Consider the following 24,913-nt stretch of genomic DNA (forward strand, 5'->3'; position numbering starts at 1 on the left):
CCAGCAATGCGAAGCGCAGGCTAATCTTATTTCTTTAGAACCGCCTGCCTATCTCTAACCTCCCTTAACTAAAAAACCGCGAATCTATATTACTCTTTGCCAGAATTTCCAAGACACATAAATTACTTGCAAGGGAAAGATATATTCTCCCCTCTACTCCAAGGACTGATAGAGAATCTACCCAAGTCAGACTGTGTGGTGGTCTTGCACTAACCCCGCTCTGCGCGTTGATGAAGCGACCCATACACAAATAGGTCCATGAGACCTTGCTCTGATCCGACCACCGTCCTGTAGGCTCTTCAAAAGAGCGGCCCTGTTTGTGGTAGCACATGCAAAATTAGAATTAAATTTGGTAGGTTCCTCAAATCGCTGTCAATAACTTTTGACATTTGTCAGACGGGCCTCAGCAGGTGCAAGACATTTCTGTTTGACTAGGTGACACAGCGGGGATTAGGGCTCGCTACCAGATTTGTATTAAATGTTTTGTATATAAAGGTGAATCTAAATCGGAGTGTATATCTTTTATTATGATTCTTACTAATAATCACTACTCCCTTGTCTTTGACTTGGTATTTCGCGTACAGACTAGTGGCAGTAGACAAGTTAGGGCTGAAATTCCCTGGTCGTTTGATGCATGTCGGGTGAGCATTCTACTCACCTCGAAGGACCAACTCGACAATGAACATGCTCAGACGAGTTGGGGCACGGATAGTGGTACCGTAAAGAGAAAACATTCCCCACCCCCTTACTCAGTCAATTGTCCCCTCGCAATAAAACCTGTAACCCTAACCTCCCTCCCAAACAATCGAAGCCGGAACTCCTCTTTAATAACCACATACTCAAACGCCGCACTAATTCCAGCACTCTCATAAAACTCCCTCATCTCATTCTCCGTAAATCCATGCTTCCCGATTGTCTTCAAGGAATTTAGCTGCTGGCTCTCTAATCCCTCAAGATCATGCTCAGGGACAGAAGGAACCTGGTCGGGGACCATATCCAACACGACGACGACACCACCCGGCTTCAAAAGTTCTTTGAGCTTCTCTAGTAAAGCGCCCGGGTCGGAGACATGGTGCAGCGCCATCCCGATGACGATGATATCGAACTTCTCCAGCACACCATCAGGCAGCCCAACCTTGGGGTCGAGGTCCCCGGAGAGCAAATCACACTGGTACCCGCGCATTCTTTCCGGGAAAAGACCCATCTCTCGCGCGGTATTGTTGTACTCAGTTACCATGTTCGCGGACAGGTCGATGCCGATTGTGCTGGTGACGAAGGGGGCTAGAGCCTATTTACAGTTTAGATTAGCAACTTAATTCAACTCAGCTCAATCATCCAGATGAAGTGAGGGTTGTCACAAAGGCATGGATACCTTAGATGCAGTACCCGACCCACAAGCATAATCGAGGAGGCGGATCCCGTCATGCAGATCCTTGTCGGTGATGGTATCAACCCACTTAGGGCTAATCCAGTGACGCCGGACTTGGAGCTCGTAGATGGCCTGCGCAATCAAGGTTTCGAAATTGTTCTGGTGGGATGAAGCGACGTCACTATTGAATTCAAGCTATTAGTACTAAGGTTGGGTTGTTGGTTAGGGCTTGGTATGGGTGTTGCAGAGTGAGGTATGTACGTACTCGAAGTGCTTGCGGTTGATCTCAGTCAAGTCAGCCATGGCGCAGAGGTAAGAAATATGTACTCAGGTTCGCAGTGGTTTATCATTTTCGTGGGTTGTAGAACGTGCTTTTATAGACTGACTCTGCCCTAGTTTGTTGGAGAAGTGAGTACCTTGTGATGTCGGAGACTTCGGAGACTTATGTGTGGCTTGTAGTTAGGGTAGTCGACTACCTATGCAGGTGTAGTTAGCTACTGGAAAGAATTCTTGGTTTACTGGCTTAATTTGAGCACATTATTGGGTACTAATCGCTGGGGAGTTGGATGGAACTGCCCGCTGGTGTAAGTGCTGCTCAAAACTTTGTATTCATACAATAGCCTCAACCGTTATGGTACGAGACCTCTGCGCCACTCTTCTCGTGGCCTGGTGGCAGGTTTGTGAGCATAATCTCCGATTAGTTCCTTCCGGTACGCCAATGCCTGAATTATACATATGTGCAGGGGCCAAATTACAGTGTAAGCGGCAACGAAGTCACCGGAGAGGCCAGCAATTACTAGAGAGGGATACATATAAGGCAGCAGGGCAAACAAATTGAGTAACCGCAAACTAGAGATCATCCAAATAGAAAGCATTCAGCTAAGAAGTGTGCAAGTAAAGGCGTCCCATTGCCCATCCCTCAAGAGGAAGGCGGTCCCCGTGCCAGATAGTACTGTCGCCTCCCCGTAACTGGGGGCCCATATGACCACCTCCCCCTTCTACCGTTCTGCTTCCACTTCGTTCGTTACTATTACCTTCAGTACTGTGTAGATAGCCCCACGATAGTCTTCTTTATTGCTATTACCAGAATCGAGATCTCTACCTCGCCCATTCGCTTGCTACGATCCTTACCGGGATCTACCGATACAAAAATTAGTCCTTACAGTACCTTCCCAGCAGAAGGCCCAGGCCACTGCAACCGTTCGACGCATCTTCTCTTTCTTCTCGTTTTTGGCGTCTCCTATCCATCATCTCCTCTGATCTCGGCTCTTCGAGACGTCGATTGTTTGATCACTGCAATCGCTCCTTTCGATTTCCGGCATCCCAAATAGGTCTACTTAGGGCATTCACCCCGATTCAAAGGCACAACAATGGCGCCAACCGACAAGCCGCATATCCTTCTTCTTTCCCTCTCGCACCGCGACTCTCTTGTTCAGACCTACTCGCCGCTGTTCAAAAGACTATCCGAAGTCGCTGTCATCAGGCACGTCAAAACCGCACCCGTCGCACTCCAAGTCGTGGCCGAGACCACCCTCAAAGCAATCATCATAACAGATGAGCATCTTACTGAATCCAAATCTGAAAGCCGACTAGTACTCAGCATTGTCAAAGATTACATTCAGAAAGTCGGCGGCCTCGTCATAGCCGGCCTGCACTTCCCCATCCACACGCGCTATGAAGATTTCCAGCCGTTCTTCGAGAGTTTCGGTCTTCCCTGGAGGTGTGGTGACTGTTACCGCACAACCTTCCAGCTAAACCCATCATGCGCCTTGCCCGAGGGCATCAAGCCGTCTTCGTTGCCTGGACCGTACAGCATGAAGGTACTCCACGTCAAGGACGCCAAGCCCCAGGAGAACTTCTTTGTCCCTATTCCGGGTGCGGTAAACGAGAGTCTTTCTCTTGCTTCCGGGTACATGAACCCGGATCAGGCTGCTGTCGCAGGGGCGAGACTTGGCCGGGGATATCTCATTTACTGTGGGGATGTCAACGGGGAAGATGGGACAACTCAGCTTATATTGGCGCTTTGTGGATTCTAGGGTTGGTTGGTACAGTTTCCGCTGATATCGTGAATTATGACCGCGAAAATGATGTGCTATGAGCAGGGATAGGAAAAGTGGGAATTTCGGCTTGATCATCTGGCGCTTTACTACAGCTTTGTCTCTAGAGTGTATTGATAACTAATGAAATAGAACAAAATATACTTGCTTGGTTATCTGAATCTATCAGGTAAGAGCTTCAAGAGTTTCCTTGCGGATCAAAAACGAGATACGCATGCGATGCGATGTGAAACAAGCCAATACTCATCTCCCTGCTGTGTCTCTAGATCAATAATCTGCGAACAAAAGTGTCTTGCATAATGACGGGAACGAGCTGTAGCATGTCAGGTGAGACTAGCAGGTGAGCTAATACACTACTCCACCGTACAGCTGCGCGCGACTCTGATCTACCTGGGCTTTTTCCATGTGCGCAGAAATCGCCATCTGCAGACGGCATTACCTAGCATAGATTGACACACCGCGAAAGATGCTCTTCTATTGACATTTTCAAGCTCTCTGCATCCTCGGTACACCGTTGAAACCGACCACGCGAACGAGATCCCACTGAGGTACCTCAACATCAAGCACCCCGCACTACCCCAAACAAAATGAAATAAATACAAAGAACGAGATGCAAAAGCACCCGCTTAGAAAGTAAGAGTCTGACCGGCAGTCCCCACAACAGCAGCCTTAACATTGGCCGGGCCCAGAGTCTCATATTCATACTCGACAGAAGTCAGCGTTCCCTCGGGGGCCTCAGCCGACGCGTCACCGAAGTCATTATCGCGCTGGACCGCGTATCCCTCATCAGTCGAATACAGCGCCTTCTTCCCATCAACCCAGACATTTGATTCAACGAGAAGTTCCGCGCCAAGGCGGGTGTTGATTCCATCGCTGACATTCTCGTAGTAGTTGTTGTAGATATGGCCCGTTCCGAAGCGGAAGGAGGGGCCTCGAGAGTTGATGTTGCTCCAGTAGTTGTTTGCGTAGGTGATGTGCAGCTTGCCACGGTCTTCGTCTTCATTACTGTCGGAGTGTCCGACGAGAGAAGCCTTCCAGTGGTCGTGGATGTAGCAGTTCGAGACGGTGATGTAGTCGCTGGCGCGCTTGAAGTCGATTAGGCCGTCGTAGTAGTCTTTGTCGTGGTCGCGGTTCGAGGAGACGTCGACGTGGTCGACCCAGATGTTTGTGGAGTATTCTATCCCCTTTAGTCAGTATCTGTCCTTTATTTGACATCCCGTCAAGGAGATATAAGCCGCGTCCATGGGTCAGAAAGTATACATACCAGCCCCAATAGCATCCCCATTATCCGCAATGACATTCTTAACCCCCAGGTTGCGGATAATAACATTCGAGACCTCCTTAAGAACAAGGCCAAAGCCATCGAGAACAGCAGTCGAATCCGCACCAAGGATACTGGTGTTGCTGCCGACTTCGACCTGTTTCGCGGATTCCTGGATCGGGCCGCTGACGATCACAATCTTGGGCTCGTCGCCGGACACGGCGGCGGTGAATTCCGCGTACGAGGCGACAGTGGTCGTGGAACCACCGGCGCCGCCGGTGGTTCCGCCGTTTAGGCTGGCGTAACCGAAGGCAGCCTTTACATGTTCATGTTAGGAAACGAATGGCTCCAGGTAGAATGGGAGGCGGGGGAGGATAACGTACATCCTCAGCAGAGCCGGAGCTGGAGCCACTGCCACCGGCAGCGGGGGCGCTGGACGAGGGGGCGCTGGACGAGCTGGCCGGGGTGGGAATGACGGCGCTGGTAGAGGCAAATTGAGAGTCGGTGTCGGGCTTCTCGAGGCAGTTGATGTTGTGGAAGTTGCTGGCCGGAGTCGGTGCTGCAAGGGCCGGCCCTAGGCAGCTGACGGCGGCAATCAAATACTTGAGGTTGTACATGTTAAAAGAGTGTGTTTGTTTGTTCAAGCGAAAGTAAGGAAACGAAAAAGAGAGTGGAAGGAAAGTTTGACAGGCTCGCTGTTGGAGAACGAAAGAACCCAGGGTACGAGTGGCTCGTTATATACTCGCTTCCAAGCCCAGGTCGTCCCACCGGACAGACCAAGATAGCATGGCTGGAACGGTCAACGCCTCGTCCTCCTGAATCTCTCGATACGAGCACCAGTCAGGGTCCTTCGTATCGACCGAGTTAGGACCATGAGGGACCATGAGCTTGGCGGCGCGTTGCAGGTAGATTGTCAGAGCGCAGGCTATATGAGCGCCAAGCATCCCTAGACGCAAAGCGGAACGGGAGCCATAGTCTCGTGGCCTGGTTATTAAAGTGATCAAGGCGAGACCGGAGAACTTCCACAAGCGACAGTAGCTTGTTTCACACGAATGTGCCGAGAAACAAGCGTGATTAGGCCGAGATTTTTAAGCCAAGGCTAGACTAGAAACATCTCCCCAGACGGCCAGAGGGTTGATAGCAGTGGAGCATTGGTCCCTCGACTGCAACTTCCCACATCATAAATTGAAGGTTATCTAATTAAATACCGTCGACTAACCTACATTTGGGTACGTGGAAAGCGAACTTTGGGAACCGTTCATTGAAAGTGCTGAAGTCGAGGCAGTAGTGGCAGATAGTTAGATGGAGCTCTGGCTGATTATAGATCGGTTATGGCACCATCCGGTCCGCGTTGTCCATGAGAGAAGCGCTAACCCGAAAAGACTTGTTCATGAATCATGTTCATCATCATGACAGCCCCGAGAAAAAGAAGCCGGGACCGCGAAGGGAAAAATGCAGGAAAAAGGTCGGGGGTAGGCGCTCCAACGCAAAAGGCTTGGCGCTTCGACTCACTGTCTAGGTAGCGTTCGGTATTTTTGTAATCCGCGAAGAACAGTAATGAAGATAATGAGATTCAGTGGTTCATTCGGTAATGATGAACGAAACGAATGGGCGAAGACAACGATGAGGGTCGGTAGTTATTGATGGCTGAATTGAACTAGGAGTTCGAAGCGAAATATGACCCTCCCCCCCCGCGTCTTCCTCGACAGATCTACCCGGCCGCCGTCGCCTACGCTCCCCATAAGCCCATCACTATAGGGTTGGAAACGCACCTGCAGCAATCAGACAAATGGCCAGGGGGATAAAAGTATAATGCTCTCCTCAGCAGACTAAACAAGGGGGGCATAAGAAGGTCAAGGATGCTGTAGTGTTGCCGAAAGGCCTGGAGATTAGTGTTAACATAAGTCCGCAACCAAAATATATATGCGATGCCCTATCTACTCCAGATACCCAGATACGTAATGCAAACTACAAACGCCAATTGAACGCTATGGACAGGCCATGATCCAGGGCGTGAGATCGATGCGCAGAACTAATGCCAGCAAGATCTAGAGCAGCAATAATGTAAGGTTCAACTCAGCTCAGAGGGCTGGAGGAGGTCGAAGATTCCGCGGGAAAAACCTTGGAATATTTTCCTGGATATGATGTCATGCAACCGAAATATGTATGCGATGTCCTATCTACTCTAGCGATGCGATGCAAATACAGACTTCATATATCTATCGTATCAAGCCAAGCAGACTGGAACGAAAACAAGGACATAGCCTTAATCCTAAGCAATCTATGCGGGTCCAATATGGATATGATGGATAGTAAATGTGATGTGGTGGGTATCGTGACGGAGCGAAACGAAACGCAACGCAACAAAGTCAAATGGCGACTAGGCAGGATCTCAATCAATTCAATCAGTCTGCTAGCACCTGACGGAGTAGGACGCCGAATGAGTCGGACAGCTTGAGGATTTCCGTAACTTCCGGCTTGACGGGTTCGCCGGCTGTACGGCGCAACTGGTCCTGTTGCCGTGATCGGCGTTTGCGTTCAACGGATATGGGATCTGCTTCCTCGGCCTCGTCTTCGGCCTCGGGGTCATCGGAGGCGTCGGATTCTGCGTCGGAGATGGCGAGGTGTTCGAGGTCGGCCTGTTTTCATTAGTTCAAGTCTGAAATGGGAGTGGAAACGCAGCGTACCTCATCCAAACCAAAGTCGCTGCCTTTGAATTTAGTCTTGAAAGGAGAAGAGGCTGTTCCTTCGGCTGCCATCTTTTGCCGGGTCTTGTTGAGATGCCACTGCTTGCGGTCCTCGTGCCATTTGATGAGCTTGTCAATTTCCTCGCGAGCGAGATCTTGGTTGATCTGGCCGACGTCCTTGGCCCCGCTGAACATGGCGTTCATATCAAGCTTGCCGCCCTTGGGTCCACTCCGCAGGAAGTGAAGAATATCTTCAATCCAGGCCATGAGCGACCCAAACAGACCGTTGTCGTGAAGGTGGACCTCGTGGACAAACTTATAAAGACTGCCTTGGTGCCGCTCGCAGAGATCAATGAACGCCTGAACCGTTTGGTTGGGGTCGGCTGAGATGTCCTGTCGCTGGTACTTCTCGATAACCACAATTGCGTCGTCGGCAAACTTGGCAAAGTCGGTGATACTGTTGTAGACATTCGCCGACTTGTAAACGCGGACCAAGGGCTCATAGAAGATGGTGAAAAGGTCACGGAATAGCTGGAGAGTCACCGGTTCTTCGATGATGTTGAGCATCTTGGCCTTGTCTGCTTGTCGTGTGTACAGTTTGAGTAGTTGTTTCACATTAGCAAACCAGTGTGCGCCCTCCCGCATTTCTTCATCGACGTGTTCTACGGCATGATTCCAAGCCACGTATGAGTTGAAGACCTTGCCAATTTGTTCTGTCGTGAGCTCATGTGGAAGATACTCCGAGCGGAGGATGGCTACAGCAACATCAACGTCGTCCTCGGTCGCCTCCAAGCGAATCTCGTTCTTGACAGACTCGTCTGCCTCGGTAAAGGCTTTCAGCTTCTGGGAGATGATGGGATCATTGACTTTAGCGGCCATGGCATCAATGGATTTTTGGAAACCTTTGATTCCGTCGTGCAATGTCATGGAGAATATCCGCTGTAGAAGAGACCGCGAACCAAAAGGCTGAGCCAAGAATAGGTCCAAGACGCCTGTCATCACAGCAGCGGGGTTCGCTATGCGGATCACATTCTTCAATAAAGTATACGGCACCAAGGAGTGAATTCGTTTCGCCTGTGCGAAAAGCTCTGCCGAGTTATCTTCGGCCAAGAAGAGATGGTACAAAGTAGCCGCGACCCTAAATTCATTAGCAAAAGCTAGGACGGGATACCCAGTCAATCACGTACTCAATGCGTAGCCATTCGGCAAACTTTTGGTATTGGGGACTCAGATCGTCGACGGTTGGTTTTTCTCGGATCTCGGCAAAAAGCTTCGTTAATCCATCTAAATCAAATGTTAGCGCAATCTTTCATCAAAGAGGGTCTGACAACTTACTGCTCTCTACAATATCCCGACGGAACTTCTCCATATATACATCTAATTCTGCTGCGCGTTGCCGCGCAATCTCGTAGAAGCGTTCCTGCTCCTCAATTCTGATAGCGTCTACTTCTTTTCGTCTTTCCATATCAAATGTCTCCTCTTGACCAGGGATGAACGAATCTGTAGTAAGGAACTCTTCGAGAGCCTTGGACTCAGCTAGGCGCTTATTCTGCAGGAGTGTGCGAAGATACGCGCGCAGCGAAATTCGTTGCTCTTCCCGGTAAAGTACCGTCTCCTTACCAAGACTATCCGCAGAGGCTCTAGGGGATTTCCTTGCGGAACTTCGTGACCTTGACCGGGTGCGTGGAATGATATCTGATGGAGCTAGGGTATTCCGCGACGTACGCGCCTCGTCTGGGAGGCCTGCTTCTTGAGTCGAGACCGAGGACACAGAAGACTCGTCATCTTCCACGGTTCCACCCCAAATGGTTGATGTTGAAGATGATTTGTTTTTTCGTGGGAGAGGCGGCAATACCTTGCCTGGAATCTCGGTGTGCAGCCTCTTTTGAAGCTTGACAAACTCACCGAACCGCCGAGCGACATATATATCCGGCTGCCCCTGGCGCTTGACGCGGATGATGAATTCCTAGCGAAGGTCAGTCTGGCGCCCTCATCAATAGGTATTTGACGCATACCGCATGTTGATGGTGCCGAACAGTGCGCCGTTGGGATGTTACCCGCACAGCGGCAACGTTGATATCCCATCCATTGATCGCATTCCCTTCAGGCATATTGACAAGAAGTCCTTTCTCGTTGGCGCTGCGGTCAACCACCTCCATCTCGGAGAACTGGATACGCTCTTCATACCCGGACGCAGTGGGGATACCAGAGACCATCATCAGTTCAACGAGTTTCTCACATTTTCGAGCCAACTTTCTCCGCTTCGTCTCTTCCAGACGGTCTTCGGAGGATGAGACATTCTTGTTCGCAAAAGATTCGAGGAACTGCACCGATATTGTCAGTTCCGCCGTTTATGGGTGGGGTAAGCGCGAGACACGCACCACCTGCAATTTGTCCTGCCAAAACTCCTTCTCCCGGGCCTGATCGAGGAAGGGAAAGTTCCGAACATGGTGAACGAAGATATATCGGAGGATGGGAAGTTCAGAATCGATAGGAGCGACCTCTCCGAATTCCGACTTGAAGGGAGCGCCGAAGCGACGAAGGGCGGTGGGGGAGTTTAGCTCGGCGATTTCTTTTTGAACCTGGCGGGCGATGAGTTCGCGCTTAAGGTCTGTAACGAGTCAGTAACACCGGATTAGCAGAGGGGCAACTAAACCAACAATGTTCTTGCTTTCCGGTGAGGACTTGTGTATAGCCGAGATCGCCATCTTGTTGAGGAGTCGGCTCAGCGACTCCGTTGGTCGCGTGCATGGTGCGCAATTGATCGGTCAGGCGGGTGTCCAAAAGAGAAAAAGAGCCCCCGACAACGGGGGGCTTGATCGTTTATAAAGTGGTCCGGTAAGCGCGAAGTCTAACACCAGATACCAATCGATAAATCCGTGGTGAATCCAGCAGAGCGGCGCGTAATAAATGAGGCTAAGCACAGCGATCGGAGCGTCTGGAGCAAAGCCGAAGGATTCGAATCCGTCTGCCTATTTAGCGTGATGACGTCTCTTCTCGGGCAGCTGCCGACTGCTTCGGGCGCTTGGGTGTAGGGCGTGCTTGATTTCGTATATTATGTCCAAGATGAGATAGAAATAAAGAAAAGAGTCGAAAATTATGAAGGACTGAATGAAACAGAAAAGGAGTCGAGAGGAAAAAGCAAGAGAAGAAGGGAAAAGGAAAAGGAGATGACGAACCATCGAAGGGTCGATTTGCGGTTGGCGTCACCGGTTAACCTTCTTCTGCGCTTCCCCATATTATTCTTGTGCCAGCCAACTAATCGCAGTCCGTCTCCAGCTCCATTTTTCTATTCCCGTTCTCATTTTGGAGTATGACCTCTTGTCATTTCTGTATAACATCGTCTCTTGCGTCGCTCAGCCCTGCAGCCCCGCTATGTGGCATCATCACGCATACATCACTGGAGACTGTTCATCCTGGCCGTTTCCATGCCAATGACCGTTGGCGATGGTGCCCCATATTGAATAGGCACCCAGATTTAGAGCCACTGCCGAAAGAAAGGATCTACTACTCTGGGGTTGCTGCCGTTGTGTCTCTCTTTGCAGAACAGGCACTGCGGAGTCAGCCCTACAAGGCGACGACCTGCCTCTTCTGTCCTGCTGCTGACTCGCTTAATCCATGATCCATGTTCCGAGTTGCGGGACGGAATGGGCAAACAAGGAGTAACTGCTGCTGCCTCGAGTCCTGACCAAGGCCGGCTCTTTGACAGCTGTGGGTCACACGTTGAGCTGCACCGCCACTTTTCCATAATGGAGTCTGATGGTCTGGACTGTTTGTTGGCTGGGTCGTAACACTATTGACAACACAGGAAGATACTAAACCGCGGATACTCAGAGGACATTCTCCAGAGACTTGACAATCTTCCTTGTGGCTATGTCACTTTGGACGGTGGATATCCTAGATATATGATATCATGAACAAGTGTAGGCTGACGTTAGTACTCGCACTTTATTGGCAAGCCATAAGCCAGGAAGGTTGCCCAAAAAGGCATAATGTGACCAGATTCGCTAATACAAGAACTCAGCCATTCTAATAAGACCTCTTCTTTAATCAATAATTATTGAGGGTTCATTATGCACTTATCATTGTGGTAGAGTCCCGAATAGGCATCAATAGCAAGTGTGGCTGTGATTGTTTCCGCCGAGTCTCCGCCTCCGCATCGCTCTCAATGTCTCACCTTCACCATCCCTTTCCACGCGTTCAACTTGGAGATCACTTCGTGATCTGAGACGGAATTGCTATTTATCGTTTTCATAGCGATCCTTGAGCTTCTGCTCCTACCTGCGCCCGAGATCGCCGTTCCCTTGCCCTGCGTCGCTCATTGGGGCTCAGCCTGATCTCCGACATTCGTCTGATCCCGTCAACACTCTTGCTCGCCTGTGATTCTCAGCAACATGGGGATCTCCGACGATCGGGAGGACTCCGAACTGCTTCCAATGACTCGACCCCGCTCCTCCGCCGCATCTGAAACCTCCGATGACTCCGGACTGTCCGTCGACTCCGTCTTCGAAGATCAAAAGTACAATGGCGCGTCGGCCGATACACTGGGGCACCCCCAAGGGATGAGATACCGTGACGAGGAGGGTGGGGAATCTGAGCCTAATGAATCGCTCCTTCGACCGAAAGCATCCAGCAGTCGGTCCCGTCGGCTTATTTGGTTGTTATTTCTACTTTGCTGTGGAGGCTGGGTGGTAGCACTTGTGCTGTTTATAACGCAAGGACGGTCGGATTACCAGACCTCGACGGATGGACTGCAATTACAAGGGCCTGGCTCGAATTTGGACAGCACAAGCTCTGGAAGGCCTGTGACACTGGACCAAGTACTTTCTGAAGCGTTCGCGCCCCAGGGTCATGCGATTTCCTGGATTGCTGGTCCTGATGGAGAGGATGGGTTGCTAGTGGAACTGGGAGAGAGCGAAGGAAAGAGGTATCTGAGGATCAATGACATCCAGAGCGACGAAGGCGAGACGAACAGGGTGTTGATGAAGAACTCTACTGTGCAGGTTGGCGACAGGACGGTTGCGCCAGGCCGCGTGCAGATCAGCCCCAATCTGAAGAAAGTCCTCCTTACATCCCATGTTGAGAAGAATTGGAGGCATTCCTACACCGGAAGATATTGGATCTTTGATGTCGAAACACAGACCGCTCAACCATTAGACCCTGACAACATCGATGGACGAGTCCAACTTGCCCATTGGTCACCGAAATCTGACGCCGTTGCCTTTGTGCGGGACAACAACCTCTATTTACGAAAGCTTTCTTCTAAGGGCGTTGTGCCCATCACCAAGGATGGTGGCGAGCAGCTATTCTACGGTGTGCCTGACTGGGTTTACGAAGAAGAAGTCTTTTCAGGGAACAGTGTCACCTGGTGGTCTGAAGATGGCTCCAAGCTCGCTTTCATGCGAACGAATGAATCAGCCGTCCCCGAGTTTCCCGTCCAATATTTCTTGTCTCGCCCATCAGGAAAGGAACCTCCTCCGGGATTGGAGAATTACCCAGAGGTGAGGGAGATCAAGTACCCCAAGGCCGGCTCGCCCAATCCCTTCGTAAACCTGCAATTCTATGATGTTGAAAAGGATGAAGTATTTTCTGTCGACGCGGAGGACGACTTCGCCGATGATGATCGTCTGATCATTGAGGTTGTGTGGGCTAGTGACGGCAATGTTCTTGTCCGGACGACGAACAGAGAGAGCGACGTCTTCAAAATCTTCCTAGTTAATACTGAGACGAAAAAAAGCAAGCTGGTCAGAATTCAAGATGTCTCCGAACTTGATGGTGGCTGGGTGGAGCCGACGCAGTCGACAAGATTCGTCCCTGCCGACTCCGAGAATGGCCGGCCTTATGATGGGTATATTGACACGGTAATTCATGAAGGATATGACCACCTAGCATACTTCACGCCTCTGGACAACCCCGAACCTATCATGCTTACCTCCGGCGAATGGGAAGTTGTGGATGCACCTACCGCTGTGGATTTGACTCGAGGTCTAGTTTATTTCATTGCTACCAAAGAAGCGCCGACTCAACGCCATGTCTACCGTGTCCAACTTGATGGATCAGGCCTTCAGCCGTTGACGGACACTTCAGAACCAGGGTACTACGATGTCTCGTTCTCTGAGGGCAGCGGATATGCGTTGCTCAGTTACAAGGGTCCCTCCATCCCTTGGCAATCCATCATCAGTACTTCAGGTGATGAGACGAAGACTCTCAAGACCATTGAGGAAAATGTTGGTTTAGCGCGTTTGGTGAAACAACATGCTCTTCCAACAAAAGTATACTCGAACATCACCATCGACGGCTTCACGCTCCAGGTTGTCGAGCGGCGCCCATCGCACTTCAACCCGGCACGAAAATACCCCGTCCTATTCCATCTGTACGGCGGCCCTGGGTCTCAGACTGTGAATCGCGAATTCAAGGTAGACTTCCAGTCGTACGTCGCATCCGCTCTTGGCTACATCGTGGTCACTGTGGACGGCCGCGGTACCGGCTTCATTGGACGTGAAGCCCGCTGCATCATCCGTGGCAACATCGGACACTACGAAGCTATTGACCAGATCGAAACCGCCAAAGAGTGGGCTAAGAAGGGATACGTAGATGAAACCCGAATGGCGATCTGGGGTTGGAGCTACGGCGGGTTCATGACGCTGAAGACTCTTGAACAAGACGCCGGCCAGACCTTTCAATACGGAATGGCCGTCGCCCCTGTCACCGACTGGCGATTCTATGGTGAGCTATTGAAATTTGTCCTATACACAGCCCTGACCACTAACACCTCAAACAGACTCCGTCTACACAGAACGCTACATGCACACACCCCAGCACAACCCAACAGGCTACGACAACACCAGCATATCCGACATGTCCGCGCTCCAGAACAACGTCCGCTTCCTCGTCATCCACGGCGCCTCGGACGACAACGTCCACATCCAGAACACCCTTACTCTAATCGACAAGCTCGATCTCGCGAGCGTCCAGAACTATGACGTCCATTTCTACCCTGATTCGGACCATAGCATCTTCTTCCATAATGCGCATAAGATGGTTTATGAACGTGAGTATCAGCCCAGCCTAACTACTCACCATGCATTTTCAGGACTGGACAGTGGCTAATAGTAATCTTTTCTGTCTCATAGGCCTTTCGAGCTGGCTCGTCAACGCGTTCAATGGCGAGTGGCATCATGTCACGAACCCGGTGCCGGGTGAGTCAATGTGGGAGAAGCTATCGAAGAGAATACTGCCTGGGCTTGCGCATTGAGCTTGCATGGTCGCGCATAAAGTGCATCTATTTGTATACCGAACAGAAAGTGGTATGAGTTGAATCTTGCTATATAGTCCTGTTTGGCTTGTTCAGGTAACGGCGTTTACAAGCGTTTGTTTATTGTTTACTATGCAGGTTTCCATCTTGGCCTTTGCATTATTGGGATACCAAGTATAAATATGAGCCATGAAGAATCGCCCCGCGTATCACAAGCTCAACCTCAACCTCAAGTTTGTACCAGGTGGAACAAAGTACTGAACATGCGGGGTAGCCCCGGCCCGACCCGACCCCGCTCCCGCAAATACTTCCGCGACAGCAACAATCTTTTCACCCCACGTCCCTTCCAAATTAGCGTGCTGTGTTGTGCCCAGACATGTAAAGATTCCACTGACTTTCCAGCATGCATTAAGTTCTAACTTAGCCAAGGTTACGATGAAATCGTTCGTCGATAATGTTTGTCGTCAAGTCATTCATATCCTTGCTAACGCCCCGAATGTCTTCAGTCCGGTTACAGTTAGCACCTATACTGATGATGATCTACTTCTCTTGGCCGCTGAATCACGTCAGATACGCAGCCGCAGGATTGAGGCAGGCCAGCTTCAAGAGGCCCTGGAACAGAGCCTTCGAGACCTTGGGGTCTAACTAAAATCGCACATCGTTCTCTATTTCTGGTTTTTCTTCCCTAAGGGTGTTTGCCCTCCAGGAACTCCACGTGAATGCGGGGGCAAATTTATCCTTTGTTCGTTGATTTTTTGATAGCTACTGTTTGAATTTTAGAATAGATTCAGAATATTTATACAGACGGATTGGGAAAGGAGTCATTGGATGTACTGTGTTTAGAGTTGCGATGAACACCTTCATGTTCAAATATGGAAAGCAGAAAACGCCATCTTTGGAACTGCTTTTCAATGCCTAGGCCGTCAGTCGCCACGAGCTAGTTGGTGCTTATTGCCGGTCCGAATAAGCCCGCAAGACTACATAGACGTAACTTCGAAGGAAACATTGCATTTGCAGCAAAGAGTAGTACAGGTGCCCGACTGAAAACTATGAACATGGGTCGCTTCTGGCAATTTAAGAGGTCCGATAGCTACTGGTCTAGCCATATAGAGCAGTATTTCTAACGTTACGATAATTTCAACGTACGGTCTATAATCACTGGTGAGCTCTCGGACTTTCTTTGAATGGTCGCCGCACTTGTCTCCGGCAGGAAGAGAAGCCTTGAATGACCTCTTTTTTTGTTCCCAAGACTCTCAAAATCTGATGCCGTCAACCAACTGGGAACTCGAGCCAAACATATTTCCAATGACGCGAAATCTGGGCATTTCCATAAATTCCCAGTCAAACGCGAAATGTTTCAATGTTATTAACCATCTGTCTATATATTCAAACACAATGGCATCCGGTCTTCGAGAGCGGGCGATCGACATCACTCGGCACCTCAATCGATTCGATATCGAAAGCCATCCGTGGGCTGCTCTCCGATTCTCCCGATTTCCATTTCAGATTCGGTCCAGAATCAGCCCTCCAATCGTTGGGTAAGCCAGGTGGCTTTAACAAGGAAGAGGTGCTTGAGCTTGTCAGCAACCACCGTAAAATCGTGAAATATTTCAATGTAAGCTTGGAACTAAGATGTCGCTCTATTCATCTCTAGACACTTATGTTGATAGAAACCCTAGTTTTTGGAGCCTGACTTTGTTGTCGAGGGCAACCACAGCGTGACGTACCACACCGGATCCGATGTACGTTCTATTGAGTATATGCAGAGAAACCGAATTTTCTGATCGCCCGCTAGGGTGTTTCTGTTGGTGACCAGCCTTTCCGCAACGAGTACTCCTGGTTCATGAAATTCGACGATGACGGAAAGATTATTCAGGTGATCTAAATGGTCGATAGCGGTTTGTTTCCCACCCTGTTCATCGATAGGCCTCTGATATATGGAGCTAACCTCCCTCTACAGCCTACATCAGCAGCAGCATCGTCACTAGGGTCGGCTATATTTCAAAGTACCTCTGATGGGATACTGGGGTTGGGTGTGCCTTCTTAGTGATATACACAGTAGTGCGCGGGTATGGGAGAATCTGACAGAGTTATTGAAAACAGTCTCGATGTGAAAAAGTCCGTAACTGCGGAAGGGCAAAGCAGTTGTTGGAAGATGGTACCTCGGTCGACATGGAAGATGAGAATGGCTGGACGTCTCTTCTGATTGCCGTACAATATGGAAACAATGACCTGGTTCAAGGTTTGTTGAAGAGCGAGGGACTGACATACACACTAGACCTGCCAATTATGACATGACTCAATTTGGCGATTATTGAAGGGCACATAGATGTGCTGCGAACTCTATTGGAGAGGACGTGCCATACAACCGCGTCCAAACCTTTATCTCAGTCATATTGGATCGAAGTGTTGATGCAATTGATGACTTTCGAGACGACGAGGGCGTCGAAGCAGAGGCGTGCGACGAGTCGACGTCCATTGGTCTCGTGAGACTGGTCCAGCTCTGCAGTGGGCTCGAGGAGTTAGAGCTCGCTCCACCATTACAAGCTGGACATGAACGGCTACGTTCTTGCTGATCTGCATCGGGTGCGCTTCTTGCAGCAGTGACCACGTTGACGAATCTCAAGCGCTGAGTGCTCCGCGGGATGCAAGTGGGAGAGACAGGCCTTCTGATATTCACCAGAGATACTGCATCTGTCATCCAAGAGCTATCTTTGCAAGATGTCAGTCTTGTATTCGGGACATTCAGGGTTATCATCGACCACTGCACGAGCGAAGCGGCCTGTCTGACGAGGCTGTTCTTTGACGACCTGTTCGAGCAGAAACTGCTCTATTCCAAAGGGGAGCCTGGGCAGCCTGAATAGCAAAGCTTCAAGTACCCTTGTAGCGAGATGCTGGATCGAACAGGGCCGGAGATCAGGCGCCCGGTTTTCTATTTCTTCCCTTCGGGCAGGCCTAAGGGGAGTCCTGAGCTTCGGTAGTGGGAGATGCGGCGTCTTCGGGAATATAGACCGCCGTAGGACGTTAAATGGACAATATCGTTCATTTGGTGAGTAAATACCTCTTCGAGATGATATATACACTAGGGCAGAATCTCCTCCACGCCCACCGCATCCCCTCAAGGATTCGACTATTATGCCACCAACCACCATCGACTTCTTGTATGTTTCGGAGAAATTGAACTGCTTCCGCGCTCTGGTACGGCGCGTTCCTTGCACTTGGTCTTGTTCCGTTCCGGTTGTGGTAGTGGCCGCTCCAAGATCAGTTAGCGCTGAAACCTGGGCTCTCGGCGGCTCGGTTGAAGCTCTTTTAAAGCTCACTGCAGATATCAATATTCTACCTTATGGTATATTTAGATCCAGGGAAGCTACCTCCCCGCTCTCTTCTTTGGCCAGTCTCGGGTGCATCTCAAGCGGATTGACTGAGGGGCACCGACAAAAAACGAAAAATCTCTAACATATGCCACGGGCAAACTAATTATTATCTCCATCATGAGGTTCGCCACAAGCTTCGTCCTGGCTCTGGCAGGGGCAGTGCTCCCAGCCGTCATCCAAGCAGTGCCCCCTCCGCCACCAACCTACGTCCCCCCAGCAGTACCAATTGGTAGAGAAGGAGGCCGCGTTCCCCGAGCGGCGGGTCGGCTTTTTGAAATTGATGGAAAAGTCCAGTACTTTGCCGGCACGAACTGCTGGTGGCTCGGGAACCTCGTAAATGACGCCGAAGTTGAGCTGGCAATCTCCCAGATGGCGGATGTATGAACTTGCCACTGTCCCGTCCGTCCCTCAACAACAGCAGCAAGTACTAACCGGCGTAACCTCTAATGACTAGACTGGCTACAAGGTTGTTAGAACCTGGGGCTTCTTTGGCGTCAATGACCCTACGAATCCAGGCCAACCTACCTTCTATCAAGTGCTGAACCAGAGTCTTTATGATGGCGGATGGGGAATTAACTACGGGCCCAACGGTATGCAATAATAACGTGGTTTTAACCACATCCGAGGTACTTACAACAAATTGTTTCATAGGAATCCACCGCCTTGATGTTGTCGTTTCGCTGGCCGAGAAATACGGCCTCAAGCTCGTGATGGTGATGATGAACAACTGGGACGATTTCGGGGGCATTAATATATACAGCAAGGCCTTTGGCAGCAACGCCACGACATTCTACACCAATCCAGACGCCCAGCGGGCTTACCGGAATTATGTGAAGTTTATTGTGAACCGATACAAATCCTCTCCGGCGATTTTCTCCTGGGAATTAGGGAACGAGCCTCGCTGCAAGGGCTGCGATCCATCAGTCATCTATAACTGGGCTACGGAAATTAGCCAAATGATCAAATCCCTGGATCCTAGGCACATGGTCACCCTGGGCGATGAGGGTTGGCTGTGTCCGCCAGAGGGGGACGGCACCTATGCCTACGACTGCTCCGAGGGCGTGGACTTTGTGAAGAATTTGGAAATCGAGACACTAGATTACGGGTAACGACCCTCCCCCCTTTTTCGTCATCTTACCCTTTAATCCATATTAACTCGCCGTAGTACATTTCACATGTACCCCGAATCATGGGGCTACAACTACACCTGGGGCAACGAATGGATCAGGCAGCACGACGCAATCGGCGCAAGGATCGGCAAGCCCGTCAAATTCGAGGAATATGGCGCTCCAATCAACCATACCGAGATTGAGAGGCCATGGCAGCTGACCGTTCTGAGGGAAACCGGTGTTGCGGCAGACTTTATCTGGCAGTTTGGGTCTGTGTTGCCGGAGTCGGGGACCACTTGGGGGGACGTCAACTCGATCTACTATGGGACGGAGGAGTATGATCTTCTTGCATTCAAGCATGTGAAAGAGATGCGCCGGAAGCGCGTTTGAGTGAGGCTATTAGGGCCATACTATTCGGCCGGTTCTTTGAGCACTTGCCCTGCAGATACTCGCGATTACGACACATCTAGACAAATTCTTCGACGTGACTTTGTACAGCTGCCTGGGTAGAGAGGGAAGATGCCAAAGCCAATGGTGCCAATGACGAGGTTTGCGGTAATCTCGAGTCCTTAACCGAAGTCAAGCGGCGGCTGCCATCTGAGCCCTCGTCTGCTCAAGCTCTGTGCGGACCCCGGGTTGGCTCAGGACTAGGGTAGGAACTGGGTATGAAGTGCGACATAAGCTAGTTATACAAGGTCAACTTTGATAGTCTGTCAAGGATGAGAGATAGTGCGCGCATCCAAGTTCGGCGATAGTAAGGGCTCTGTTGGTATTGCCATTACTAGGTAGAGAGATAAAGAGCTACTACTGGCTTGATCTTGACTCTGGCAGACCAAACTTTGAATCAACCACGATCAGAGGCTAAGTCATCATTTTCGAGGGCACTGCTGGTAGCTACCTTCACCTCATGCATTAGCAAGTGGTAGACGTCTGGTCTACACCTGTGCAGCCTCCCAAGCACGAATATACGCAGACATGTTCAAAACAAACTCCGTCCGCTTGGGGCACCAGCCCAAGACCGCCCGAGCCCTCCCTACCTCAGAGTTGCCCGTTGTACTCAAGGCCTCAAGCATGACATCTCCCTTGGTCCCCGTATACTCCACCTCGGCCGTGACTCCCAAGGCAGATTTAGCCGCCTCAACAATATCCTGCACCCCGACCGTTTCGGTAACCAAATCAAAAACGGGCCATGTACCCAGTTGCCCATGGATACGGTCGATAGCTGCATGCAGCCCAGCCGCGGCGTCGGTAATGTGCACAGTCGATGGGCGTGCCGTAATATCAGCAGGAATCTGAATTGTGTCGCTGTTGTTGCCGCTTTGCTTCGCCTTCAGGATGGGTTCCCACCAGGGGCTCCAGATCCATGATCCTCGACCATAAATGAGACCGGGTCTGATAATTGCAACTTCCAGAATATCTCGCGAAGCAAGAATGGCCTGTTCCTGTGCTGGACGCCATGTAACAATTCTGGGGGGCTTGCCCGTTGACAGGGCGCTACCGACAGGAGAAAGATCGCTGGCTAGCACCGAGGGAGACCCATGGATCCATATTCCAGAGCAGTAGACAAAGCCTACTTTTGGTCCGACCATACCATCTTTAGCGAGGTCATTGCGTCGCTTGATCGCAGCGCTTTTAACACCCTCTAGAATGTTGCCGCCTTGCTGGTGGGCCGAGGTGGCATCGACAACGATATCGATGCGGTTGTCGATGATCACGGAGCACAGTGTGTCTGAGCAGATGATATCTGCTTCGATCGGAGTGATTTCATTTCGAAGGAGGAGCTTGGCCTTTTCAGGGCTGCGAGCAGAACCCCAGACAGTGTAGTTGCCCGAGGAGAGGAGAGACTGGGCCAGAGCTAGGCCGATGTAGCCTGAGCCACCGAGGATGAGAATGTTTGGCATTTTTTTGGGGGGGGGGGGGGGAGATTGGGCTAGTTGCAGTAGCTGGATGGGCCCGGCAAATGGGGGCTTTATATAGCTAGGCGTCTCCTCCCTAGGCCCGGATCTAAGCTAAGCTAGTTCGTTGATTGTCTGCTAATCCCTGAATCTTGACATGTATCCTCATTCTATTGGCTGTCCTATGCACGTTCCACCGCTTACTCTGTAGCTGTGAAACGTCTCCAACTTCATTGCAAGCCGGCGTCCGCACTCACTCTTACTACAAATCCAGCCCAGGGGGCCACGCGCAACTCTACAATAACCATTCAAATATCAACAAATATTCTTTATCTGTACTTCAACCATTGTACAGCAACAATAAAGTTGTTCCGTCTCTAATATGACCGACTATGGATTCCAAGATCAGATCATTCGTCCACTCAGCAAATTACCAATCATCCTGGTAAAGCTCCGCCCTGTACATATTGCATATGCTGAGACTTGTATGTAACTATATTGATGTAATGATATCAAATTCAAGCACTAGCTTCAAGATCATAAACCAACAAGGCCTCATCAACACCACCCTCCCTGAGCACCTCAGGCCACCAAACCCCCGTAAATGGCTCTACATCCCTCTCGCAAACCGTGCCCTCCTCCGGGAGCGTACCATCCTTCCAAAAGGTCGTCGTCTTCTCAAACAGACACATACTCGGCACACTGCTCGAGGCATGCCCGTTCCCATTAACCTCGAGCACTACGCTCCCCTCATACCCGGCGCTGACATTATACGCCGACTTCAGCGGGGTGTGCGAGTCTAGCGTGTTTCCGATGATCAAGAGCGGCGTTTTGGTTCTTGCCGAAAACGGGCCGCGGTAGACTTCCTTAGGCGAGATTCTCCACTGCTGACAGCCCATGTAGGATCCGAGCCCGCCGTCCCCAGATAGCCGGCTAGTGTTGTAGAGGGCGCGGATGGTAGGCTGGAAGTCGTGCAGTGACTCTGTGCGGACTTGGTTATCGCCGCAGTAGATCCCGGCTAGCGAGATAGTGGCCCTTCGGGCTGCTTCGCGCAGCGATGGGTCTGTGCTCAGGGTTTGGGCCGTTGTCTGCAGGGTAATTTCCATGTCATCGTACTCGACATTGAAAAGGAGATTGTTGAGGAGCTTTATTAAGTTCGGCCAGTTTCTCATTCCATACATGGTTTGCTGGAAGTAGCCCTTCAGCCCGGAGTAATCCAGCAGCATTGGGCCCACGGGGATGGGATGGGTCTTGACTCGGTCAAGGAATCGCCATGTCATTTCCTCCAGGGCTGCGGCAGTCTTGTTGTGGGCAGCCAGCGGGCAGAGCTCGGGGCCGGCCTTGACGCAGTGGGCGAAGAGGTCGGAGAAGGCGGCGTCAGCGTCGGTCCATTCTTCAATGTTGCTGCGACTATTAACGACTTTCATCTTCTGCAAGGGAAAAAACACCATCAAGTAAAACGGGGCTTACGCAGTCGAATGGTAGTACTCGTGCGGATTCTGCACCCCGTCCAGAATGATCTTGTCCATTCGATCGGGGAACATGGCGGCCACTGTTGCGCCTAGGGTTGCTCCGTACGAGAGCCCTGATCAGCCGGTCAGCACTTCCATGACTCCAATTCCTTGAGGCAGGGAGGCCATACCCCAGTATCGGAGCAGCCCATCCTCCTCCAGCGCGTCCACAATCTGCATCATGTCCCTGGCCACAAACGCCGTTGTCAAAACAGACCCGACCCTCGACGCATTTGCAGCGCACTGCTCGGCGTCGATTGTCCCACGCGCCCAGAGCGTTCCTATCGCCCCCTCGGAGCTATTCCCGGGTACCATCGCCTTGTACATTGCATATTGATCGATTTCATTCTGGGTACACTCAAAGGGGATGGTGTTTTCCGTGCCTCGCGTGTCAAACGAGATAATGTCGTATTCGCCGCCGGTTAACCTGACCGGCTAGGTTAGTCACTGTTCACTCCCGTATCCTGGCCTGCAGCGAAAAAGAATGTAGGAAGGAAATACGTACGGAATGAGAGGGGACGCAAGCTGCGCGATTCCACTCCGCCCGGGTTGGCCTGGTCCACCGGGGTTGGCGAGGATACTCCCCTTTGACCCCAGTGGTGCTGGAATCTTGATGAGCTGGAGAGAAAGAGTCTCGGTAGAGCTAGGACTGGTGTAGTCAAAGGGGACATCTAGGGTTGCGCATTGGAAGCGTGCGAAAAGGGGGGTTGACTCGGTCTCGTTGCATGGTGACCAGTCGATTTTGGCAAATGCTGTGCTGAAAAGCACAGCTGGAAGTAAGAAACGTGAGGACCGCATTTTGGAGATGTAGCCATCGAGTATGAGCTGTAACTTGGGTGTTGGGGAACATACTTATATCCAGAACCCAGCGCTACTCGCTGTTTGCCATGACTACAGACCATGGCAATGCGGTGGCATGGCATGGCATGGCATGGCATGATGTATAGATGCAGATGAAGGGCGGTTGACTCGGCGAATAGCTGTCGATCAGTATAGGTTGACCGTCACGAACGACTCTATTTCCGGTTTGGATAGGGCTGTGCTGTCTTGGAACGACGCAGATCCACACAAGCTGGAACTTACCGACAGACCTTGGTGACTTGGTATGACGCACTCTGGCCCCCAACCGGCCTGGGCAAAACCAATGATAATGAAGAAGGAATCTCGTGTACCTAATGTCGCGCTCGAGCCAAGACAGCAGGGCTTAGGTTATGTCAGCGAGCGGCTGGCATCGCCTAATCGGGAAGTGGCCGTCTGTCGCCCGGGGCCCCGGGGTCCATGGACCCGAAGGCTGCAGCATTGCCACGCCCGGTAGGGCACGGACGCGCCTAGAATATTATGCTCAGCCTCGTGAGCTCCTCGCATAAGAGTTCCTTGTGGTCAGACACCAACAATCCGTGACGTCTGGTCCAACAACGCAAGCGTGTGGTTTGCTGCCAATGTATCTTAGAATTATGTCATACAACTGGCTTGATGCATGTCGGTGGACTGTTCAAATGCTCAAGACAGAAGACACAAAAATTAGTCAAGCAAGTTTGAAAGCGGCATCAAGTATGCTCGCCATTGCTATTTTGTGCCATGCATGAGCGCCAAATAGAATCGGGATATTCCACATGCTCAGATTGCCTTGAGAACACCCGAGTTGCTCTCGTGGCGGAGATCTATCAGTGGGTCGGACGTCAGAACGCGAAACCAGTTTCCTGGCTCCAAGGTGTAGCTGAAACTGGCAAGACCACTATTGCCAGAACTGTCGCGCGTCATTTCTCAATAGAGAAGTCCCTAGGAACAAGCTTCTTCTCCTCACGTGGAGCAGGTGATCAAGGACATGCAGGAAAGATTTTCGGTAGCATTGCACATCAACTTTGCCTCAGCTCCGTGTTTCCGGAAGAAATCATGGATCAATTGAAATCAATAATATATAAGACCATCTCCTCGACTCCCGATATCTTCACCAAGGCTTATGCGGAGCAATGGGAGCATCTCGTTCTAGGATCACTCTTTCGTCTGGAACAGGAGTACCCAGACATCAACTCGAAGAAACCAGTGGTCATTGTAGTAGACGCGGTGGACGAGTGTGATCCTGTCTCCCACATCTGCGTCATTCTTGGCTTAGTGATTCAGGCAAGGAAGCTTGGTTTGGTCCCATTGAGGCTTTTCTTCACCGGAAGACCAGACTTTTCCGTGGACTACTGGTTTCGCCGTCTGAAAAATGACAGCCTGGAGCAGATCATTCCACCTTATGGCACTCATCTATCGCCCTGGATTCGATCCCTTCGTTAGTGGCATGTGTGAAATTCTCGCCTGATGGTAAATTACTCGCATCTGGACATGGTTATGAAAGCATTTGTGTCTGGAACGTGAGCACAGGCTTTCTAAAATTGAGCATTAATCCTGG

General features: G+C 50.9%; 9 protein-coding genes across 9 annotated transcripts; 4 read left to right on the plus strand and 5 right to left on the minus strand.

The window, feature by feature from the left end:
* Positions 1 to 745: 745 nt before the first annotated feature.
* BDV17DRAFT_301567 (class I SAM-dependent methyltransferase) lies at positions 746 to 1,681 on the minus strand (the record flags this gene model as incomplete). The annotated part of the gene is made up of 3 exons (XM_073764282.1): positions 1,635 to 1,681; positions 1,373 to 1,550; positions 746 to 1,288 (listed from the first exon to the last, which is right to left on the minus strand). Exons 1-3 carry the CDS (start codon positions 1,670 to 1,672, stop codon positions 746 to 748), a joined length of 759 nt encoding a protein of 252 aa, XP_073610660.1. The 5' UTR covers positions 1,673 to 1,681.
* A 722-nt stretch (positions 1,682 to 2,403) lies between these two features.
* BDV17DRAFT_230737 (uncharacterized protein) lies at positions 2,404 to 3,569 on the plus strand. Its single transcript, XM_073755771.1, has one exon. The coding sequence runs from the start codon at positions 2,740 to 2,742 to the stop codon at positions 3,403 to 3,405; it is 666 nt and encodes a 221-aa protein (XP_073610661.1). The 5' UTR covers positions 2,404 to 2,739; the 3' UTR covers positions 3,406 to 3,569.
* A 248-nt stretch (positions 3,570 to 3,817) lies between these two features.
* Positions 3,818 to 5,968, minus strand: BDV17DRAFT_276084 (pectate lyase family protein). Its single transcript, XM_073759293.1, has 3 exons — positions 5,071 to 5,968; positions 4,691 to 5,003; positions 3,818 to 4,603 (listed from the first exon to the last, which is right to left on the minus strand). The coding sequence occupies exons 1-3, from the start codon at positions 5,302 to 5,304 to the stop codon at positions 4,053 to 4,055; spliced, it is 1,098 nt and encodes a 365-aa protein (XP_073610662.1). The 5' UTR covers positions 5,305 to 5,968; the 3' UTR covers positions 3,818 to 4,052.
* A 758-nt stretch (positions 5,969 to 6,726) lies between these two features.
* Positions 6,727 to 10,406, minus strand: BDV17DRAFT_230759 (uncharacterized protein). Its single transcript, XM_073755772.1, has 7 exons — positions 10,035 to 10,406; positions 9,756 to 9,985; positions 9,390 to 9,698; positions 8,710 to 9,340; positions 8,562 to 8,658; positions 7,375 to 8,512; positions 6,727 to 7,326 (listed from the first exon to the last, which is right to left on the minus strand). Exons 1-7 carry the CDS (start codon positions 10,123 to 10,125, stop codon positions 7,093 to 7,095), a joined length of 2,730 nt encoding a protein of 909 aa, XP_073610663.1. The 5' UTR covers positions 10,126 to 10,406; the 3' UTR covers positions 6,727 to 7,092.
* Positions 10,407 to 11,243: 837 nt separating this feature from the next.
* On the plus strand, positions 11,244 to 14,720 carry dapB (dipeptidyl aminopeptidase dapB). The gene is made up of 3 exons (XM_073755773.1): positions 11,244 to 14,100; positions 14,156 to 14,425; positions 14,508 to 14,720. Exons 1-3 carry the CDS (start codon positions 11,769 to 11,771, stop codon positions 14,627 to 14,629), a joined length of 2,724 nt encoding a protein of 907 aa, XP_073610664.1. The 5' UTR covers positions 11,244 to 11,768; the 3' UTR covers positions 14,630 to 14,720.
* A 1,304-nt stretch (positions 14,721 to 16,024) lies between these two features.
* On the plus strand, positions 16,025 to 16,514 carry BDV17DRAFT_285141 (uncharacterized protein; the record flags this gene model as incomplete). The annotated part of the gene is made up of 4 exons (XM_073760650.1): positions 16,025 to 16,098; positions 16,136 to 16,244; positions 16,309 to 16,371; positions 16,425 to 16,514. 4 exons carry the CDS (start codon positions 16,025 to 16,027, stop codon positions 16,512 to 16,514), a joined length of 336 nt encoding a protein of 111 aa, XP_073610665.1.
* A 1,606-nt stretch (positions 16,515 to 18,120) lies between these two features.
* BDV17DRAFT_301569 (glycoside hydrolase 5 family protein) lies at positions 18,121 to 19,898 on the plus strand (the record flags this gene model as incomplete). Its single annotated transcript, XM_073764283.1, has 4 exons — positions 18,121 to 18,381; positions 18,458 to 18,593; positions 18,655 to 19,108; positions 19,169 to 19,898. 4 exons carry the CDS (start codon positions 18,121 to 18,123, stop codon positions 19,500 to 19,502), a joined length of 1,185 nt encoding a protein of 394 aa, XP_073610666.1. The 3' UTR covers positions 19,503 to 19,898.
* Positions 19,317 to 21,029, minus strand: BDV17DRAFT_276093 (NAD-dependent epimerase/dehydratase family protein). Its single transcript, XM_073759294.1, has one exon. The coding sequence runs from the start codon at positions 21,011 to 21,013 to the stop codon at positions 20,048 to 20,050; it is 966 nt and encodes a 321-aa protein (XP_073610667.1). The 5' UTR covers positions 21,014 to 21,029; the 3' UTR covers positions 19,317 to 20,047.
* A 448-nt stretch (positions 21,030 to 21,477) lies between these two features.
* On the minus strand, positions 21,478 to 23,438 carry BDV17DRAFT_276094 (uncharacterized protein). The gene is made up of 4 exons (XM_073759295.1): positions 23,024 to 23,438; positions 22,650 to 22,945; positions 22,478 to 22,592; positions 21,478 to 22,411 (listed from the first exon to the last, which is right to left on the minus strand). Exons 1-4 carry the CDS (start codon positions 23,314 to 23,316, stop codon positions 21,526 to 21,528), a joined length of 1,590 nt encoding a protein of 529 aa, XP_073610668.1. The 5' UTR covers positions 23,317 to 23,438; the 3' UTR covers positions 21,478 to 21,525.
* Positions 23,439 to 24,913: the final 1,475 nt, after the last annotated feature.

This window comes from Aspergillus undulatus (assembly GCF_047715775.1).
Source record: "Aspergillus undulatus strain CBS 261.88 unplaced genomic scaffold BDV17scaffold_80, whole genome shotgun sequence".
NCBI classification, from domain to species: domain Eukaryota; kingdom Fungi; phylum Ascomycota; class Eurotiomycetes; order Eurotiales; family Aspergillaceae; genus Aspergillus; species Aspergillus undulatus.

Excerpts from the sequence above, each read along its gene's own strand:
- BDV17DRAFT_230737 (XM_073755771.1), top strand. The coding sequence starts at position 2,740 with ATGGCGCCAACCGACAAGCCGCATATCCTTCTTCTTTCCCTCTCGCAC.
- BDV17DRAFT_276084 (XM_073759293.1), bottom strand. The coding sequence starts at position 5,304 with ATGTACAACCTCAAGTATTTGATTGCCGCCGTCAGCTGCCTAGGGCCG. Across the intron at positions 5,004-5,070 it reads GCTCCGGCTCTGCTGAGGAT|GCTGCCTTCGGTTACGCCAG; the intron begins GTACGTTATCCT and ends GAACATGTAAAG. Across the intron at positions 4,604-4,690 it reads TGGGGATGCTATTGGGGCTG|AATACTCCACAAACATCTGG; the intron begins GTATGTATACTT and ends TAAAGGGGATAG.
- BDV17DRAFT_230759 (XM_073755772.1), bottom strand. The coding sequence starts at position 10,125 with ATGCACGCGACCAACGGAGTCGCTGAGCCGACTCCTCAACAAGATGGC. Across the intron at positions 9,341-9,389 it reads TTCGGCACCATCAACATGCG|GAATTCATCATCCGCGTCAA; the intron begins GTATGCGTCAAA and ends GACCTTCGCTAG. Across the intron at positions 7,327-7,374 it reads GCGACTTTGGTTTGGATGAG|GCCGACCTCGAACACCTCGC; the intron begins GTACGCTGCGTT and ends TAATGAAAACAG.
- dapB (XM_073755773.1), top strand. The coding sequence starts at position 11,769 with ATGGGGATCTCCGACGATCGGGAGGACTCCGAACTGCTTCCAATGACT. Across the intron at positions 14,101-14,155 it reads CACCGACTGGCGATTCTATG|ACTCCGTCTACACAGAACGC; the intron begins GTGAGCTATTGA and ends CACCTCAAACAG. Across the intron at positions 14,426-14,507 it reads GCATAAGATGGTTTATGAAC|GCCTTTCGAGCTGGCTCGTC; the intron begins GTGAGTATCAGC and ends TCTGTCTCATAG.
- BDV17DRAFT_276093 (XM_073759294.1), bottom strand. The coding sequence starts at position 21,013 with ATGCCAAACATTCTCATCCTCGGTGGCTCAGGCTACATCGGCCTAGCT.
- BDV17DRAFT_276094 (XM_073759295.1), bottom strand. The coding sequence starts at position 23,316 with ATGCGGTCCTCACGTTTCTTACTTCCAGCTGTGCTTTTCAGCACAGCA. Across the intron at positions 22,946-23,023 it reads CTTGCGTCCCCTCTCATTCC|GTTAACCGGCGGCGAATACG; the intron begins GTACGTATTTCC and ends CTAGCCGGTCAG. Across the intron at positions 22,412-22,477 it reads GAGTACTACCATTCGACTGC|CAACATTGAAGAATGGACCG; the intron begins GTAAGCCCCGTT and ends TAATAGTCGCAG.